General features: G+C 50.1%; 1 protein-coding gene across 10 annotated transcripts in view; it reads left to right on the forward strand.

Moving 5' to 3' along the window:
• The first annotated feature begins 5597 nt into the window (after positions 1–5597).
• Dip2a (disco interacting protein 2 homolog A) overlaps positions 5598–18091 on the forward strand; it is a 97649-nt gene continuing 85155 nt past the window's right edge. For all 10 annotated transcript variants that reach the window (XM_026379838.1, XM_026379842.1, XM_026379840.1 and 7 more), the window contains exon 1: positions 5598–5835. In XM_026379838.1, the coding sequence (XP_026235623.1) occupies positions 5745–5835 (91 nt within the window). In that variant the 5' untranslated portion in view covers positions 5598–5744. The remainder of the gene's footprint in view (positions 5836–18091) is intronic.

An 18091-nucleotide genomic window follows, 5' to 3' on the forward strand; every position in this document is an offset into this window, starting at 1 on the left:
CAAGTTAGGGACTCAGTCTCCCAAGACTGCCTCCACAAGTGGGGTCCCCAGGCTACTCAGGGTTCTACCCAGCCAACTACAGATCTGTGGTCCCCTACCTGTTTGGTAGTTTGCTGGAATGATCTAGGAAAGCACTGAATATGGGACTTTATTACTCAGGCTGCAACAGGAACATCCTGGTGGAAGATACACAGCACTGGAGCAGGCTCCTGCACCCTCTGCACTGTGACACCCCCACACAGGCTGTGCTCACCACCAGCCTGAGCTTGTGGTCAAGAGTTTTTACCACAGCTTCACTACACAACCATGACTGAGATCACTGGCTCCATGACTGAACTCCTGGCTCATAAAAAAGACAGCATCATGTGCCAGGGGTCAGGGGCAGAGACTACACACACATGCATGTGTAGGTCCCTAACAACACATGTAGGCAGCACTTGCTGGAAAATGGCACACGGCTGCATGTGTCTGGCATGACGGCATGGTGATGTCATGGTCCCCACCCAGCAGCAGCTGCTCTGGCAGAAGGGCAGAGTGGCCTGCTGAAGGTTGTCTTTCAACATCTGCTCGGTGATCCTGTCTTACAAGTTTGAGGTGACGCCTCACGGGTGTGCCTTAAACCAGTAGCTCATGTGTCATGCTACATAAGCAAGCTGGATCACCTAGTTTCTTTTTCTCTTTTTTGTAGCCCTGGGGACTTAGCCCAAGGGTTCTCTACCACTGAGCTCTACCCTCAGCCCTTTATTTTGAGGTTTTGAGGCAGGGTCTCACTAACTTGACCAGGCTGGCCTCAGACTTGAGATCCTCCTGTCTCAGCCTCACCAGTTGGGATCACAGTCATGTACCACTGGGCCTAGCTCCTGGTTTCTTTTTCTCTATATTTTTTATTTTTAATTTTTATGGTACCAGGGATTGAACTCGGGGACATTCAACCACTGAGACATATGCCCAGCCCTATTTTGTATTTTATTTAGAGACCGGGTATCACTGAGTTGCTTAGTGCCTTATTGTGGCTGAGGCTGGCTTTGAACTCAAGATCCTCTAGTGTCAGCCTCCTGAGCTGCTGGGATTACAGGTGTTTGCCACCAAGTCCAGCCCTAATTTCTTAATCATAGTTGAGTGAAGGACTACTGAGAGATGCCATTGAGGACCACCACATACTTCCCCATTCCAACATAAACAGCTCTCTCTCCTCTGCTGCCAAGATAGGTTTTTTGTTTTTTCCTGCTGGTCCCTAGATGCAAGAACTCCAAAATTCCCAGAACTCATTCACAGTCTATGGGCTCTTGGTGTGTTCTTGGTGAGTGTCCTATTTGGCCTGAGACAAATTAGAAAGGGCCAGACCCTCCCCAAGGGTATTTTCTGTATTCTTTCCTGGACAGGCAGTTCTGGCCTGTGGAGTGGGGCTGCCTGGTGCTGCTCACCACAGCCTCTGCTGGAATCAGATGGGGGTGGAGCCAGAGGCTGTGGTGGAGACTGGCACCTCCCTGCTGGAGCCCAGTGCTGTCATTGTGGCTGCTGCTGCTGCTTGGACAATCACACTACTTCTGCTGCTTCATGGCTGCTGCTGGATTCAGTGGACAATGACCCCAGGCTTGCCCTGGGGTTTTCCCAGTCCCCTGGGTGGTGGTAGTGAGCATCTCTTCCAGTGCTGCCCAAAAGCTGAGCAGCACAGTGGTCCACAGCTGAGCGTGCGCCCGTGTGAACTCCATTTCCTACATCCTTGGGACACTCCTCAGAGCCGTCAGCAGTGCGCAGCACAGGCTCCAGCAACCCTGCTTGGGGGTCTCTTGCTCTGCCTTCTCATGATTTCTATCTGAACTGAGCAAAAGAACCCTTGGGCTTTGTCTCTCTTTTCCTTCTCTTTTTTCTCTCTCTCCTTTCCTCCCACCCTCCTTCCCTGTGGTCACTTGCTTTGCTAGCTACCAACTGAGCTATACCCCCAGCCCATGTTTATTTTTTTAATGTGGTACTAAGGATCGGACGCAGTGGCTCACACATGCTAGGCAAGCGCTCTACCACAGCTACAAAGCCAGCCCTCTCCCTCCTTCTTCAAACGATGATGGTATGACATGATATGTGACAGGGTTGGACGTTTTTCTCCTGGATGGCTATTAAACCTGCAGTAGGATACTTTGTCCCACAGTGGAGGATCTCTAAAGGATCTTCAAGATAGAAGGAGTGAGCCCTAGAGACTCTTCCCATGATATCAAACCTCTCTTCTACTCTTTTCTTCTGGGAAATGGAAACCCAAAGTTTAAACAAATAATAAACAATAAAAACAAATTTTGGGAAAAAAAAACTGGGCTGACTGGCAATGTGACCTTTGACCCTGAAGAATCTAAATGTGGAGGACAGGAACCACAAAGTTCCCCAGGGTTACTGGGAATGATGGTACGGGGGCTGCTCTTGTTCCTGCCCCTGGGTTTTCAGACACCTGTTCTCTCTCTTTGTGGAGATGGTTTGAATTTAATGCACCCTGGCAAATAGCATTCAGTCTTCAGAGTACCCCCAGCTGGACAGTTCAGCTGTGCCTTTATCCAGCCACTCCACTTCCACGGTATACAACAAATCCCTGTTTGGAATGTTAGGTGGGAAGCTGTGTCAATGGAACAAACACGTGTGGGTGATATTTGTGGGCAGAAAAGTCAAATCCAAATCCGGAATGAGTCTCTTGTGAAAATGAACCACTGGCTCATCCATGGGAAATGTTACAGTGGAAGACTTCCAGCATCAACTAGATTGGTTCATTCCTGATTTAAGGAGCCATATTTCGAGCCTAGTATTGGTCTCTTTTGCTGACAAGTTAGACATTGAGTGGCAGCTAGGGGTTAGGTCAGCTTTGGTCAGAGAACCAATGCAGTTAGGCTCATGAATAACCTCCACGTCCATACAACTTTGGCTGCTTTGTCCGTGTGCCATCATGTCATGAACAGCTTGTCCAATGTCAGCTGTCTGCATCATTCTGTCCACTTGGTTGGGTAGTTGTTCTTTCATGGATACTGTGTTGTGGGCATTAGCATTCATACAAAGATCATTAGTGCAATGTCTAGCTACATGACTTTGCGACATTTTGGGGTCCATCTTCAAACTGCTTTTCCTTGACCAGCTACCCAGGCCATCCATTGCTGCCCATCTCACCTTGGAGCCCTGTCTGAAATGCTGCCTAGTGGGAGCATGTGTATGTTCCTTCCACCATTTCTCATGGCTACCCCTGAGTGTGGCTGTAACTACTGTTTTCCTTTTGAACTGAGTTAACCCATCATCTGTGAACCAAGTTAACAAAGTTCAAGATTTTTCTTCTATCAACTGGTAGGTAGAGTTCCCCCCAATGGTCATTCATACATGTGAAATGACAGTCTCAGATACAACAGTAGTGGACATTCTGCAGCTTGCTTGATGACCTCTGTACATTCTCATGCTCAATCCCAAATGTATTGCTTCCATTTGATGGGGACTGCGGCTGGGTCCAGCTAACTTTATGTTTTTCCTATGGTAATTAGAAGTTTGAGTTGCACAGACACTTGGTATCTTGTAATCAGGTGCTCCATCTCCATCAGAAAGCCAGCATGTGAACGTGTATAGAATCCCCTGCAAAGGCAGACAGTTCTCTGCTCCAAGTGGCAGGACAGAACTTTCAGGTCCTTTATTCTGAATCTCCCATTGGGTCATGAAGGAAATTACACACTGCCTCATTCTTCACCATTGACACGGATCCATACCTGCTAGACTGTGTGGCCCAGCCAGGAGATCTGCTTGCATCACTTCCTGGACCTAATGCAGAGGCTTTCCTTTCTGGACTGTTTTCAAAACTGGTGATCTTCCACATTCTCCCATGAGTGGGCCAGGGCAATATTCTGAGGCGTGGGACACACTGCCTTTAGAACCCGAGGCAAGAACCAGCTCAAGAATCATCAAATGTCAAAATAGAGAATCCAAAAAAAAAGAGAAAAATCTGAATTGATAGTAATATAAATAATTTTTCAATTAAAAAGAGAATCATCAAATGTCTAGCTTTCTCAACAGCAGGAGGTCCAGATACAGTGATTCCTCTGCTTTGGAAGGGATACTGTATAATACCCCTAGATCCTAAAAAAAAAAAAAAAAGGATGTAGCCAGTCTCTGAATTTTCTCAGCGTTTATCTCCAACTTTGGAGCAGCTAGGTATTACCAAGTTCTCCAGCATCTTCTGTCCTGCTCATCTGGCTGATTAACCTAATGTTACTGATGTAAAGGAAATGTCTTTAGGATGCTGAGGTGGTCATTGATATCCTATATGTCAGGAAACTACTTGATTTTACATTCTAGCTTCCTTCATCATAATTCCACCCTACAAAAACTTCTCAACATGCTAGTGCTTAAAGCTTGTGATGGGTGATATCGTGTCTCCCAGAAAGAATGCCTAGGTCTTAACACTCGGTACCAGTGAATGTGACCTTATTTGGAAGTGGATCCCGAAGATGACAGAATTGAGCTCATTAGGTACACCCACATCAAGTACAGATGGTTTCTTTATAAAAAAGGGAAATTCGGGTACACAGATCACCATGTGGACGTGAAGGTAGAGACTGAGGCAATGCATGCATCTGGAAGCCAAAAACATCAGACTGCAGGCAGCCACCAGGTGCTGAGGGAGGCAGGGAACAGACTGCTGGCCTTCAGATGGAGCCACTGCTGCATCTCAGAAGTCTAGCCTCCAGAACTTAGACAATAAACTGTTAAGTTGCCCCGTGTACAGTACTGCAGCTGTCCCCTCTGCATCTCACATTTCTGCCTGAATTATCTTGAGAAACAACCATGATTTAACGTCTGCGTCCGGTCGGCGGGGAGGCGGAGCCCAGCGGGGTTGACAGCGCTGAGCCACACCGGCTGGCTCCTTTGGCTCCCAGCAGGTTGGGATAGGGGGACCTTTGATGGCCTCCACCCCGACGTCTGCAACCTCGTGCCAAAGGTCTTCTCCCAGCCAGGCAGGGTTCCAAGCTCAACATCAGGCAGTTGCCTCTTGGGCTGTTTACTGTCGGAGAAAAAGAGCACGGTGCTGCAGCGGGCAGGTTTCTTCGCCTGCAGGCGGACTTGGCTTGCGATTGCTCGTTGCTCAGTGGTGCTGTTGAGGCGTGGGCGCCGGAGCGCAAGGGCCACCGAGCCCTGCACGTCTCCCGGAGCCACGATCATCGCAGACTCGGGTCACGTGGCCCGGCCTTTGCGGCGCAGGACAGCGTTCCCGGAGCGAGCTCACCTGGCCCACGACTCACCACAGAACGGGTCGGGGGAGAGCGCGGAGTCTGCGCACCGTCCGCGCAGCACCCAGATGCAGGTAGGCGGAACCGCGCGAGTCCGGGAGCACCACGGGAGCCCCGCTGCAGCCCTCGCACCGGAGCCCCGCTGCGGGAGAGGCTCGCCTCTTGCCCAATTGGGGCCCGGGGCGGCCCGAGGCATTCTCTGGACCAATGGAAGCGAGCCTTTCGTGTTGCTGGGCGGGGCCGGGAGGCTGGGCCGGGCTGAGACCCGCCGCGCACGCGCGCTTCATGCGCCCCTTCTTCCGCGCAGGCGCGCTTCGGGGCTGACCTGGGCGGCAAGACGCGGCTGCTGGGCCGGGCGGCGGCGCAGAAGACCTGCCTGCGCCCGTGCCTCCGCCTGTGCGGAGCCGCCCGGGCCTCGCTCCGCCCGCCGCGGGCTGCCAGCGAGTGCTGCGGCTCTGCAGGCCGAGGAGAGCGCGGTGGTCGCCTGCACGCCCACCAGGGGCCATGGCCGACCGCGGGTGCCCGCTCGAGACTGCGCCGCTGCCCGTCGAGGTGCGCGAGAGCCTGGCGGAGCTGGAGCTGGAGCTGTCGGAAGGTGAGCGCTGGACCCCGGGATCCTCAGGACCGCACCCGGAACCCGCCGCGCTCACCCCCGACCCTCACGCGGGACCCCGCCGCCCTCACCCGCGACCCTCACGGGGGACCCCGCCGCCCTCACCCGGGACCCTCACGGGGGACCCCGCCGCCCTCACCCGGGACCCTCACGGGGGACCCCGCTCCCCTCACCCGCGACCCTCACGCGGGACCCCGCCGCCCTCACCCGCGACCCTCACGGGGGACCCCGCCGCCCTCACCCGGGACCCTCACGGGGGACCCCGCTCCCCTCACCCGCGACCCTCACGCGGGACCCCGCCGCCCTCACCCGCGACCCTCACGGGGGACCCCGCCGCCCTCACCCGGGACCCTCACGGGGGACCCCGCTCCCCTCACCCGCGACCCTCACGGGGGACCCCGCCGCCCTCACCCGGGACCCTCACGGGGGACCCCGCCGCCCTCACCCGCGACCCTCACGGGGGACCCCGCCGCCCTCACCCGGGACCCTCACGGGGGACCCCGCCGCCCTCACCCGGGACCCTCACGGGGGACCCCGCCGCCCTCACCCGGGACCCTCACGGGGGACCCCGCCGCCCTCACCCGCGACCCTCACGGGGGACCCCGCTCCCCTCACCCGCGACCCTCACGCGGGACCCCGCCGCCCTCACCCGCGACCCTCACGGGGGACCCCGCCGCCCTCACCCGGGACCCTCACGGGGGACCCCGCCGCCCTCACCCGCGACCCTCACGCGGGACCCCGCTCCCCTCACCCGCGACCCTCACCGCCCTCACACAGGACCCCGCCGCCCTCACCCGGGACCCTCACGCGGGACCCCGCCGCCCTCACCCGCGACCCTCACGCGGGACCCCGCTCCCCTCACCCGCGACCCTCACGCGGGTCCCCGCCGCCCTCACCCGCGACCCTGCCGCCCTCTGCAGGTCCGGGCTGCCCTGCGGCAGGGGTCAGAGTCAAGACGGGAGTCTGGGTCCTGCAGGGTCTACTGGGCGGGGCAGCTGCGAGCTGGAGCGTCTTATGGGAGCTACTGCTGTCTCCCCTGTTGCAGACCCCGCCGCCCAACTCGGACTCCTAGGCCCCTACCCGGGCCCTGCAGAACTCCCAGCCCATCCAGACTCGGAGGCCCTGCACCTGGCTTGAGTTGCCTCCCCTGAAGATGGGTAGAGACAGCCCTTCCCTCTGGCATAGAGGCTGACACACCTTAATGCCTGCAGAATACTTAACACTTAGAGGGAGGTCAGCCCCCTGCAAGGAAATTTTGAAAGTTAAAAAAATTTTTGAAAGTCCAGTAAAGGGTTGTCTAATCATTACAAATAGACTGGGATTTGGATCTTATTCCTCCCAAGGCCTGTGTCCTGACGGCCCATTCACTGTCACTGGCAAAAGAGGAAGTTCTCCCCCAGTATCAGGGAGGCCATGTAGTCCTGGAGGAAAAGCATCTGAACATTTAACTCTGCTTTTGAGACTTCAATGCATTTTTGGCTTTTAGAACCCACTCTTTCCACAATCTCATTATTTTTAATTAAAGCTTTATGATTATATGTAGTGTTTGGGTCCATCCTGACCAACTCAGACATGCATGCAAATAGATTTCAATTCATGATTACCACGTTTCCCCTCCTGGCCTCCCTCCCCTCTCCCATTCTCCTTCCTCTACTAGACTTGCCAGTCTATGTATTTGTAATTGATTAGTTGTTATTTTTACTGTAAGTTTCAGATTGGTATGTTTTACTGTGGCTGGTATAGTGAATTCTTAAAACAACATCAAATTAAATAGGCATTGGCATGTACCAACTTGCAATTTTTACCAACCTTAGGAGGTAGACACTTGTTGTTATCTGTTTTACACATAATAAAACATCTGCTTGGCAACTCTTTTGAATTTATCATTCGGATTCTTAAAGATTCTGTGATATGAGGCACATTTTAAAAAATGCAAGAACAGTAAGAAATGGATGAATTTGAGAATTCTTGGTGATAAGATGTCCCTAGGATGTCTGACTAGGAATGATTCTGACAGGACTTACTGTACTGAATTTGTTAGAGCTCCTTGTTCAGGGAAATGACAGGTGTACCTTACCTTTTTTTTTTTTCAGGAGGGTGGGTACCAGGGATTGAACTCAGGGGCACCTGACCACTGAACCTTAATAGGGCTGGGGAGCCCTATTTTGTATTTTATTTAGAGACAGGGTCTTGTGGAGTTGCTTAGCACCTTGCTTTTGCTGAGGCTGGCTTTGAACTCTGGATCCTCTTGCCTTAGTCTCCTGAGCTGCTGGGATTACAGGCATGCACCACCATGCTGGTCATAGCTTACTTTTTATATAAGTAAATGTGCTTTTGCAGATTCTCCTAAGTTCTGCTTGGTATGCTCATTGTCCCTCAGTTTCTTGTGGCTGGATGCTCTGGTGCTTGTTAGGAGTTGACAGGTAACTAAATCACTTCATTCCCTCACAGAACTTTGTAACTTGTGTGGCAACACAAGAACTTCAGTGAAAGAAGTATTCCTTATGTAAAGTTTCTTATCTGTTGAACCTGTTAATACCAATGCTTTGAAATAGGTCAGGGATGTATGGGCTAACAGAAGGGCATGAGACTGTAACACAGGGCTGGGGATATAGATCAGTTGGTCACCTTACATGCAGAAGGCCCTGGGTTCGATCCTTAGCACCAAAAAAAAAAAAAAAAAAAAAAAAGACTCTAACACAGAGATGAACTGAGAAGCCTGAGAAAGGTGGCCAGCAGGCATTCAGGGAGAGGTGGAGAGCAGCAGCCTTGGTCCTCTCCCCTTTCCTAGACTGGCCCCACACCTTTCTTTGGGCCAAAATAGGTCAGCGCTTCCTTGGGCATAGCCAAGCTTGGCCCTGCTCCTGCACTTCACTGTTGGCCCCTATAGTGTGTTGTGGTCATTGTTGACAGTGGGCCTCCCTGTTGGACTTGGAGATGCCTAGTTATGGACTGTGATTAGGCAGTTTTTTGGCATCTCCCCACAGGGGCTGGCCATTGTTAAGTGTCTCAAAATCTTCACAGAATTATAACATCTCTAAACCTAGGTTTGGTTGCTGTAAAAGGAGGTAAACACCAGCCTTATTGACATTCCAGAGTTTCTGTAAAGATTGACTCAGTGTGGTAAAAGCACATTGAAACTGAAAAGTGTTTTGTTTATAAATTAAAAAGACTTACTGCTAAGGAATCATAGTCCTAAAACAAGTGTGATTTTTATATTTTAATTAAGCAGAGATTATAGGAAGTGGGACTCTTTTTTTTTGGCCTGTGATGTCCCCCTTCCCAGAAGATAAACTTCTGGTTCAGAAGAAAGTTATGTCAAAAAAGAGTCACTTCTCCATAGCACTGACATTTGTCTGAGCGAGACTTTGCCTGGACTCAGTGTTGTTGCTGCTGGGTGGGTAGGAGGGACGTGGACACAGCCAATGCTACCTTGGAAGTGGTGGTAGATGGTGCCTGGACCACCTGGGAAGCCTGGCATAGGAGACTAGTGGGCAGCGTCCCCTCCTTCCTTCATGCCTCACACAGGGCGTGGTCTCAGTATGCTCAGGATCCTCATCTGCAGCAGTGATGGGTGGGACCTTGGGGAATCCAGCTTTGTTCTGATTTCCTCCTGTGGGCTGGGTCTACTGAGTTTCTGTTATGGATCCCAGGAGGGAATACAGCACAGCTATTTCCTTGCTCCTGTGTTTTTGTGTTTTTCTGGCCATTTTGCCATACTTGATTTAGGACCTCCTTCACAAACCAGGAGGATAAAAGGTGGAGCTCCCTGGAACCCACTCTTCTTCCATGAACACACACAGAATTCATACCTGTGGCTTCCGAAGGCATATTAGAATGTTCATGGATGAAAGTGAGGTTGTTAGAAGCACAATTGTGATTTTTAAAAAAGAATTCCCAAGCCTTTGTGCTTTACCTGTTATTCTAAGAAATTGCCTTGGACACACCTGGCAGCTGATTTTGGCAACCAGTGCTATATAGTATCTAGAAGTTAATGCTGCCAAACTGCTTTAAAAACATAGACAATGGTGTAAGGTTTTTTCTTTGTGTTAGTGGCCTTCAGTGAGTTAGAGAGGAAATTCCCACACAATAGGCTACATTTTTTTTATCTGGTTAATAGATCTATTTCATAACTTTGACTTTGGTCTGTTGCATGTTTTCTTGCATTCTAATAATGCAGGGACTCCAGCCTGGATGGAGTCAAATGAAAAGGGGTTGAAAAGCTCAGTTTGTGCATTACCAGGAAGAACTTCTTTCAGATAGTATTTTTCCTTTTCAATTGTCTTTAATTTTTAAAATATGTGATACACTTCTTATTTCCCAAAATGGCAGTATGAAATTGTCTCAGTGTCAACAAGCATTTGTTGTGCTTCTAAATATTTTATGGAATGTAAATGTTCTCATGTCTGAGTTCTGTTCAGTCTGTGTCAGCCCAGCCAGATGCCCTGTTTTGAGTCTTCCCTGGCATTTTTGATGTGAATGCTTTCTTGGCCCTCTCATTGTACTTGTTTTCCCTTTTGGAGTTCTCTCTCTTTCTGTGTTTGCATCTTTATGCACGGACATTGATTCAGTGATTGTAGAGTGCCTCTGGTGCAAGGTCAAGTTCAGCTCCAAAGGTCAGGTTTGGCTCTGTTTTTCTCCATGGAGCATAAGGCCCCATACAGTCTTGTGTCAAAGCAGTGCACACCTGTGGCAGTGAAGGAGGGCACAGAGGAAGTGTAGGATAGAGGGGTCTTCTTTGACCCTGGCCTTTTCCATTGCCACCTCTGGTGTCTGCTTCCTGTGTTCCCTTCCAGGTGTGATCTGCCCATGTTCCCAAACCAGGGATCATAGACCTCAGGGTCCCTGAGATCCTGCCTGGGGCATATGAGGAAAAGCTTCTTTCATAATAATGCTGAAATGGCAGTTCTGTTCCTCCATTGTTAATGTGTGCTGATAGTCTGAAGCCCATGCTAAGGAAAGCTGCTGTGCTTAGCAGGAGTCCAGGCCTGGACTCCAACAGTACTAAGGCATGGTTTTACTCACCACTGCCCTACTCACAGTTAAAAAAAAAAAAAAAAAGTACCACTTTTACATAACCCTATAGTGATAAAGCAGGAAAGATGAATTTTCAAAACTCTCTACCTGCAAATGTTATCTTCTCAGCAGTCCATGATAAGGGCAGGGCATGGGTGTGCTTCTGTGGAGCACCTGCCTGCCGAAGCTGCAGCTGTGCAGTCCACCCTGCAGCTGGTGTGTGGATAGTTGCTCTTGGGAAATGCTATGTGCACTTGGACAAATGGATAGCAGACAAACTGCAGACTTGCACATTTGGTGAATATTTTCTGGAAAAGAAATGAGAGAAAATAACTGACAATTTATGAACAATAATATTGTGCTTTTTAAGCAAAAATTTGAAAAATTTTATCTACTATTTGTGGTATTCCTAGTACTCAAAAGATTTTTTGATATTGTTGCAATATTAACAAATGCTTAAGTTTTTGATATTATGTGATAAAATATGACAAAAGATCTACACAATTCTGTGAACCCTATTCTCCAAATGATTGTCCAAAATCACATACAGATCTGTTCAGAGGCAGACCTACAGGTTTAATGTCACAGTGTGGAAAGTTGACAGGTGGGCTTTAGATTCTGCACTGCAGCTATTCTTCAAGAAATATAGTGGGGTTGGATGTGGTGGTGTACACCTGTAATCCCTGCTGCTGAAGAGATTGAGGCAGGAGGATCCCAAGTTCAAAGCCAGCCTCAGCAAAAGCGAGGTGCAACTCAGTGAGGCCCTGTCTCTAGATAAAATACAAAAAGAGGCTGGGATGTGGTTCAGTGGTTGAGTTCCCCCGAGTTCAATCCCTGGTACTCGAGCCCCTCTTCCCTTCCCCTTCCCCTTCCCCTTCCCTTTTCCTTCTCTTCCCTTCCCTTCCCTCCCTCCCTCCCCCCCTCCCTCCCCCCTCCCCCCCTCCTTCCTTCCTTCCTTCCTTCCTTCCTTCCTTCCTTCCTTGCTTCCTTTCTCTATTTTTTTTTTTTTTTTGTGGGAGTGCCGCTTTAGAGAGCCTGTCTACAGTGCTGAAGAGGCTTCCTGCCCCTTTCCAGCCGTTGTGAGGGGTGCTCCACCTGGGTTTCCACAGGACCATGCTCTGAGCAGCTGAGTACCAGCACAGGTGCATCCAGTGTCTCCAAGAAGCCAGTCACTAAAGACCCAAAGCTGCAGAGTGGAAGTTTCTATAAATCTGTGTTTTTTATTAACAGTATCATTTATGTTAACATGGTGGATTCATTTTAAAAATTTTAAGTGAACTAAATATTTTAAAAATTTCTGTTTAAGTTTTAATTTGGTATATATTGATAGATGTGATCCATGTAAACAAAAGCTCAGTTTTTAACATTGTGAAGGGACCCTGAGTCCAGAACATTGGAGAGATGCTGGCTATGCAGCTTTTATTAGATGTTTTCATAGATTTATTTGTATTTTTATAACATTTTAAGCTGTTGCCTGATACACAAGATTTCTGTTTATATATATATATATATATATACGATATATAATATGAATAATATATATATGAACAACCAAGTGTTTCAGGTCTTTGAATTTATAAAAATTATATGAATTGACTGGCTGCTCATGATTCAGGAATATTCCTTTCAGCATTTATTTCTTTTTCATAATAACTCATCCCAGTGAGTTGTCCTTTAACAGAATTTTGACTTATACATTTCTTGAAGAATTTCAGTGCCATTGGGGCATGCCTATCATCTCAGCTATTGGGAGGCCAAAGCAGAAGGATTGCAAGATTGGGGCCAGCCTGGGCAACTTAGCCAGATGCTATCTCAAAATAAAGTTTTAAAAAAGACCTGGAAATGGAACTCAGTAGTAGAGCACTTGCTTAGAATGTATGAGGTATTGGGTTCAATCACCAATATGGCGAATAAAAAAAAAAAAAAGAATTTCAATAGCAGGTCAAATAGCACATGACCCTACTTGTATAAACGAGTCCAAAACAGTCACATTTGTAGAAGCAGAGAGTAGAATGGTGGTGGCAGGGCTGGGCAGGGAGAATCTGGGAGGTGCCGGTCACAGCAAGATAAGTAACTCCTGGAGACCCACTGTACTGCATGGTGTATATGGTTAACAATCCTCTAGTGTATGCCTAGAAGTCTTTTAGGAAAGTAGATTCTATGTTCTTTGTTCTTATCTCACAACAGAAAGGGAGGGAGCAGACTTTTAGAGGTGATTGTCATGATTATGGTGACAGTGTTAGCTTTTCATCCTGTGTCTAAAAGACCCGACAAGAACAACTTGGAGGAGGGGAAGTTTTATTTTGGCTGTGATTTTAGAGGTTCGGTCCATGGTCAGCTGGCCCCAAGACAGATATGTCATGGTGTGAGGGTGTGGCAGAGGAGAGCTGTCAGCTGTGGTAGCCAGGAAGAGGGTGTGGGGGAAGGGCCAGGCAGGGCCCAGTCCCCAAGGCCATGCCTCTCCAGCCATGCCCCACCTGCCTGCAGTTTTCACCACTTACCAGTAATACAGATCATTAATCCATCAAATGGGTGGACCTGCTGGTCAGAGCCCCCCTGAGCCACCACTGCCTAAGAGCCTGTCTCTGAGTTTCCTGCCACGTGGACGTGTCCTCAGCACGCTGACCTTCCAGATCCAACCACGTTTCATGGGTATATATTTACCTTCAAGCTTTTCAAGATGTATACATCAAACACATACAAATTTTTGTCATTCAAGCCTCAATTTAAAACAGGAATATCAATACCATGATTTAAGTTTAATACTGTAAACTTTTCCCATGCTTCATTGCCAATGTCCCCTGCCTGTTCAGCTCCTGCCTTTGTCTTATGACTAAGTTTAAACTTTCTTGTTGAATTTCTGACTTCCATTAAGACCCTCTTCACCCTTCAGAGTCAGCAGGTCCTGCTGCTCTGCTTCTTTGAAGCTCATTCAGTATCACTCCTGGAGAATTTATCACAATGCCGTATGACTTGTTTGCTCAACTCCTCTCTGCTGACTTATGAGGAACACTTGAAGAGGAAATTTTGATCTGTAATTATTTTTTCTTTTTTGCAGTGTTGGGTGTGGAACCCAGAGTCTCCACATGCTAAGCATGTGCTCTACCATTGAGCTACACTCCCAGCCCTGATCTGTTCATTTTCATGTCCTTAGCACCTGGCAGATTTTAGGCATTCTTAAGAGAGTTCACTGAATTCATAACAAGTGAAATGGTGGTGGTTCTCAGTTTCTAAGCAAGATGCTCTGGAATTGGTTAGATACATAGGTTTTTTTAAATAACAGTCTTCCAGTTCAGTAAGGCTGCTCAGGAAAGCAGTGAACCAGGCTGTGGTCTTTGTTGCTCTGAACCCAGGTTTTCGGAGGAGATGAATATGCTGCTCCCATCCTCTTGCTGGAGGCCAGGCCGAACTAGAGAGTACTGTTGTGTGGAGTTGGCCCCCTAGAGCATGGTCCACTGCTGGCCTCTGCTGCTGGCCTCTGGGTCCACACATCCACAGGCTGGCCCCTGGGGAGGGTCCTGCTAGACTCAGGGTCTGGCTGAAACTCTCAGAGCTGCTGTGGCCCAGAGCTTCCTTTTCCACCTGCCTCCTCCTCCTCCCTTGGCCAGGAGCCAGCAGCTGCTCCTCCTCACCTTCCAGGAGTGCTGCACATAAATCCCAGACATCTAACCTATGACAGTTCTGCTTCTTGGAGGGCATGAGCTGCTGCTTGGGGTCTCTAGGAACCCTGGGTCAGAGGGCTGCTTCATCTGAAGGTCTTGACATAAGTGTGTCACCTGTTGTTTGGGAGTATACTGGGGCTCTGTTGTTGGTGCATGTGTGTTGCACTGGAAGTCTTGCTTAAGTGTGTCTCTCTGGTCGCCTGTTGTTTGGGTTGTACCAGGGCTCAGTTGTTGGTGCGTGCACTGGACTGTTTACCCCTCTCAGCTCTGTGGCCTGTGACTGACTCTAATAGTTTTCCATTGTGATACTTGGAAAGCAGGGTGTTCCCCCCTGAGCCCAGGCTCTAGATGGTTAAGCATTCTTCAAGGCTCTGCTGCAGAGCAAGACACTCTTGGCCCATTCAGCTAGATCCTTGGTGACTTCCCAAGGTAGAACTCTAGGGCTTTTCCCAGGCCTGGATGCTTGGGGTGGCAGCAGGCAGAAACCAGGAACTGAATTCTGGGTTTTTAGCTTGAGAAACTGCGTGCATAATGGTGAGGTGGGGAAAGTCTGGTGGTGTGAAGGCCAATAGAGCAAGGATGTGAGGGAGCCCTGCCTGTCTGAACGTGGCCCTATCGTGCTGTGGCTCTGTGGACCTGTGGCCCCTACAGACTGTGGACCCGTGGCTCTGTGGCACTGTGGACCTGTTGACCTGTGGAATCATGGACCCGTGGCTTTGGTAGACTGTGGACCTATGGAGCTGTGGACCTGTGGCACTGTGGGTCGGTAGCCCTGTGGACCTGTGGAGCTGTGGCCCCTCTGGACTGTGGGCCTGTGACCCCATTGAGCTGTGGCCCTGTGGTGCTGTGGAGTGTGAAGCACATGGCTGCACTCCAAGGAGGTTGTTGTGTTCATGGTCACCTGTAGATACGTGCTCAGAGACCAGCGCAGCTCCCAAGACAAGAGCCTCTGCTTCTCAGATGCCATTCTGAGGGGAGGTAATGGTGTGCAGAGGCCATGCACGAGGGCTGTTCAGAGCAGTAAGGAGGCAGCAGGAGTGGGAGTGGGTGCAGGAGCCCCAGGGGAGGACAGGAGAGGCCTCCCTGAGCAGGACCCCCAAGTCAAGGTGAGAAACTGGGTGGAGGGCTGTGCAGTGGGAGGCTGTGGCAGGAGAGGGCCTCTTGTGGGGAGGGCCGTGTGCAGAGAGCCCAGGGGTCCACAGCAAGGGGAAGCACTCCCATAGGACCTCTGGTCCTTGAGAACAGGTATCTCTCCCTGGGTGAGGGCTGTGCAGGGCTGACACCTGGTCTCTGTCCCACATGAGGCTGGGGCAGAGCAAAAATCCGAGATGCCTGTGGTACTGGTGGTGCTCTGGAGAAGACATCCTTTACTACATCCAGTTGGTGTCTATCGAGTGCCTGTGGGAGGCAGGTGCTGTGGTGTTAACTGTTTGCCATGGAGTTCTGCATTGCCGCCTCTGTCTGGTCCCAGTGCTCCCAGCCCTCTGTCTCCACTGCAGCACCAGCACCAGCTCCTGTGACAGGGGGCCATGGCCTTTCTGAAGGATTCTGCAGCTGGTGCTTTTCTCCAGTCTTAGGCCAGAGGACCTTGAGGAGCGTGGTTCTGACTGGTCCTGGAGCCTGTGACTCTCAGCAGGCATGTTGGCTAGGAGGAGGGAGCTGTCTCCAGGGCACCCTTCCTGGGTGGCCGTGGGTCAGGGTGGTGTGTTCCAGGGCAGCCCCTTGGCCGTGGAGTTCCTGTCTATGTTTTGATCTCAGTTCTACCAAGCGAGGTGGACACGCATCTGGACTTGGAGGTTGGAGAAGAGTCATGGGTCGTGAGTCTGGGGAGGTGCCTCATGGAGACAGGGACCTGGATCTGGAGTCGCCCACCCCTGAAGCCATGTTCCCCCTCACGGTGTTCTCACCGAGCAGCCAGCATCTGCTGCTGCTGAGACCTTCCAGTCAGTGTCAGGGCAAGTGTCCAAAAGAGCTGGAACTAAGGAGCTGTGATTCATTTTTGAAAACATGTATTTAATCTTTTAAGGTGTTAACATCAGATGTGGTGTAGGTGTATCCACTTCCTGTAAAGGTGAGTTCACTTAGAGTGTTTGGTTACTCTGCCAGGGAATAACCGAAGAAAGGGTGGAAATGAAGAAGGATTAGGTTAGAGGGAGATCTTACTTTATTCTGCCAGTTTATCGTTCATTTTTTTTTTTTTTAAAGATCATTGTTTTGAGCAGCCTGAGTTCCCAGCAAAATGTAGAGGAAGGCATGGGACTGGTAGGTGCTCCCTCTCCTGCACATCTGGCCGCCTCTGCTGTCCACTTGCTGTGCGTTTTGTCTACAGTGGAGCGTATCTTGGTGTCAGAGCCATGAGCTTGTTGTTTAATGTTGATACCCTGGAATTATCTAACATCTCCAGCGGTGACTTGTTTATTCAAAAGACTGGGGAATTACATAGTGTTTAGCAAAGAAAAGCTGTTTAGTCATTAGATAGATATACAACAGCTAAAAACCATCCTTACCTCTATTGTTTATCAGTAGATAATTGCTTAGAAAGATGTCTGCAGCTTGTCCCTTCCTTTCTACAAGGCGTCCTGAGCAGTGTGGAAGGAACTAAGCTAGAGCCGGGTGCGTTTCTATGCAGTTATATTGAACACACTATTTTTTTTAAATTGTAGGTAGACACAACATCTTTATTTTATTTATTTATAGTTGGTGCTAAGGATTGAACCCAGTGCCTCACACATGCTAGGCAAGCGCTGTCCCACCGAGCCACAGCCGCAGCCCTGAACACACTCTTAATACACACAGAAGGGGACTATTCCCAGATCACATTGCACCTACAGGCCATGTCTCTTGACTGCTGAGGTGGTCTCTCTATGGTGGATGAAGGTAACTCCAGCCAGGGTGGCAGTGGGTTGGGTCTCACAGTGACAGCAGAACAACAAGGACCATTCCTGGGAGAGTCTGCAGTTACCTCCCTGAGTGCCTCTTCCCTTCTGATGGGTTGCAAGGCAGTACCACTCCGCTTTGTTGGGGGAGAATGCTTCTGTGATGGTAGCAGGCCCCAGGGAGTCTGCGCCCCCCTGAGTGCCTCTGTCTGGGGAGCTGTGCTTCTGTGAGGGCTTACATAGCCTCCTTCGCCATCTGCATGACCCCACTGGCATCCTTACGGCCAGCTACCTTCTGCTACTTGTAGGAGGGGTAGAAGGATAAGACAGCAGGTGTCCAAGATAGCTGTCAGCTCGTGCTGTCTGGGTACTGACTTCTAAGAGTGCTCCTTGCGCAAGGGGAGTAAATGGCCTCTGTTCTTAGGGTGTCCTGGTTCTCCAGCTCAGAGGTGGGCCACAGTGCCCTGGGGCTCTGTGTTCATTAGCAGGAGGGAAGGAGTGGGAGGCCTATTTCTTCTTTAGGCCCTGTTAACTGTTCATGCCTTGAGAGGGCCTGAAACTCCAAGGACACCCTTGTACCTCTAGGATGGGGACTGTAGGAGGTGGTGAGGGTCAGATGGGCTGGGACCCCGATCCAGTAGGACCGGCATCCTCAGGAGAAGAAGAAGACATGCCAGGAAGTGC

The sequence above is a fragment of the Urocitellus parryii genome, chromosome 2 (genome assembly GCF_045843805.1).
Source record: "Urocitellus parryii isolate mUroPar1 chromosome 2, mUroPar1.hap1, whole genome shotgun sequence".
Taxonomy (NCBI): domain Eukaryota; kingdom Metazoa; phylum Chordata; class Mammalia; order Rodentia; family Sciuridae; genus Urocitellus; species Urocitellus parryii.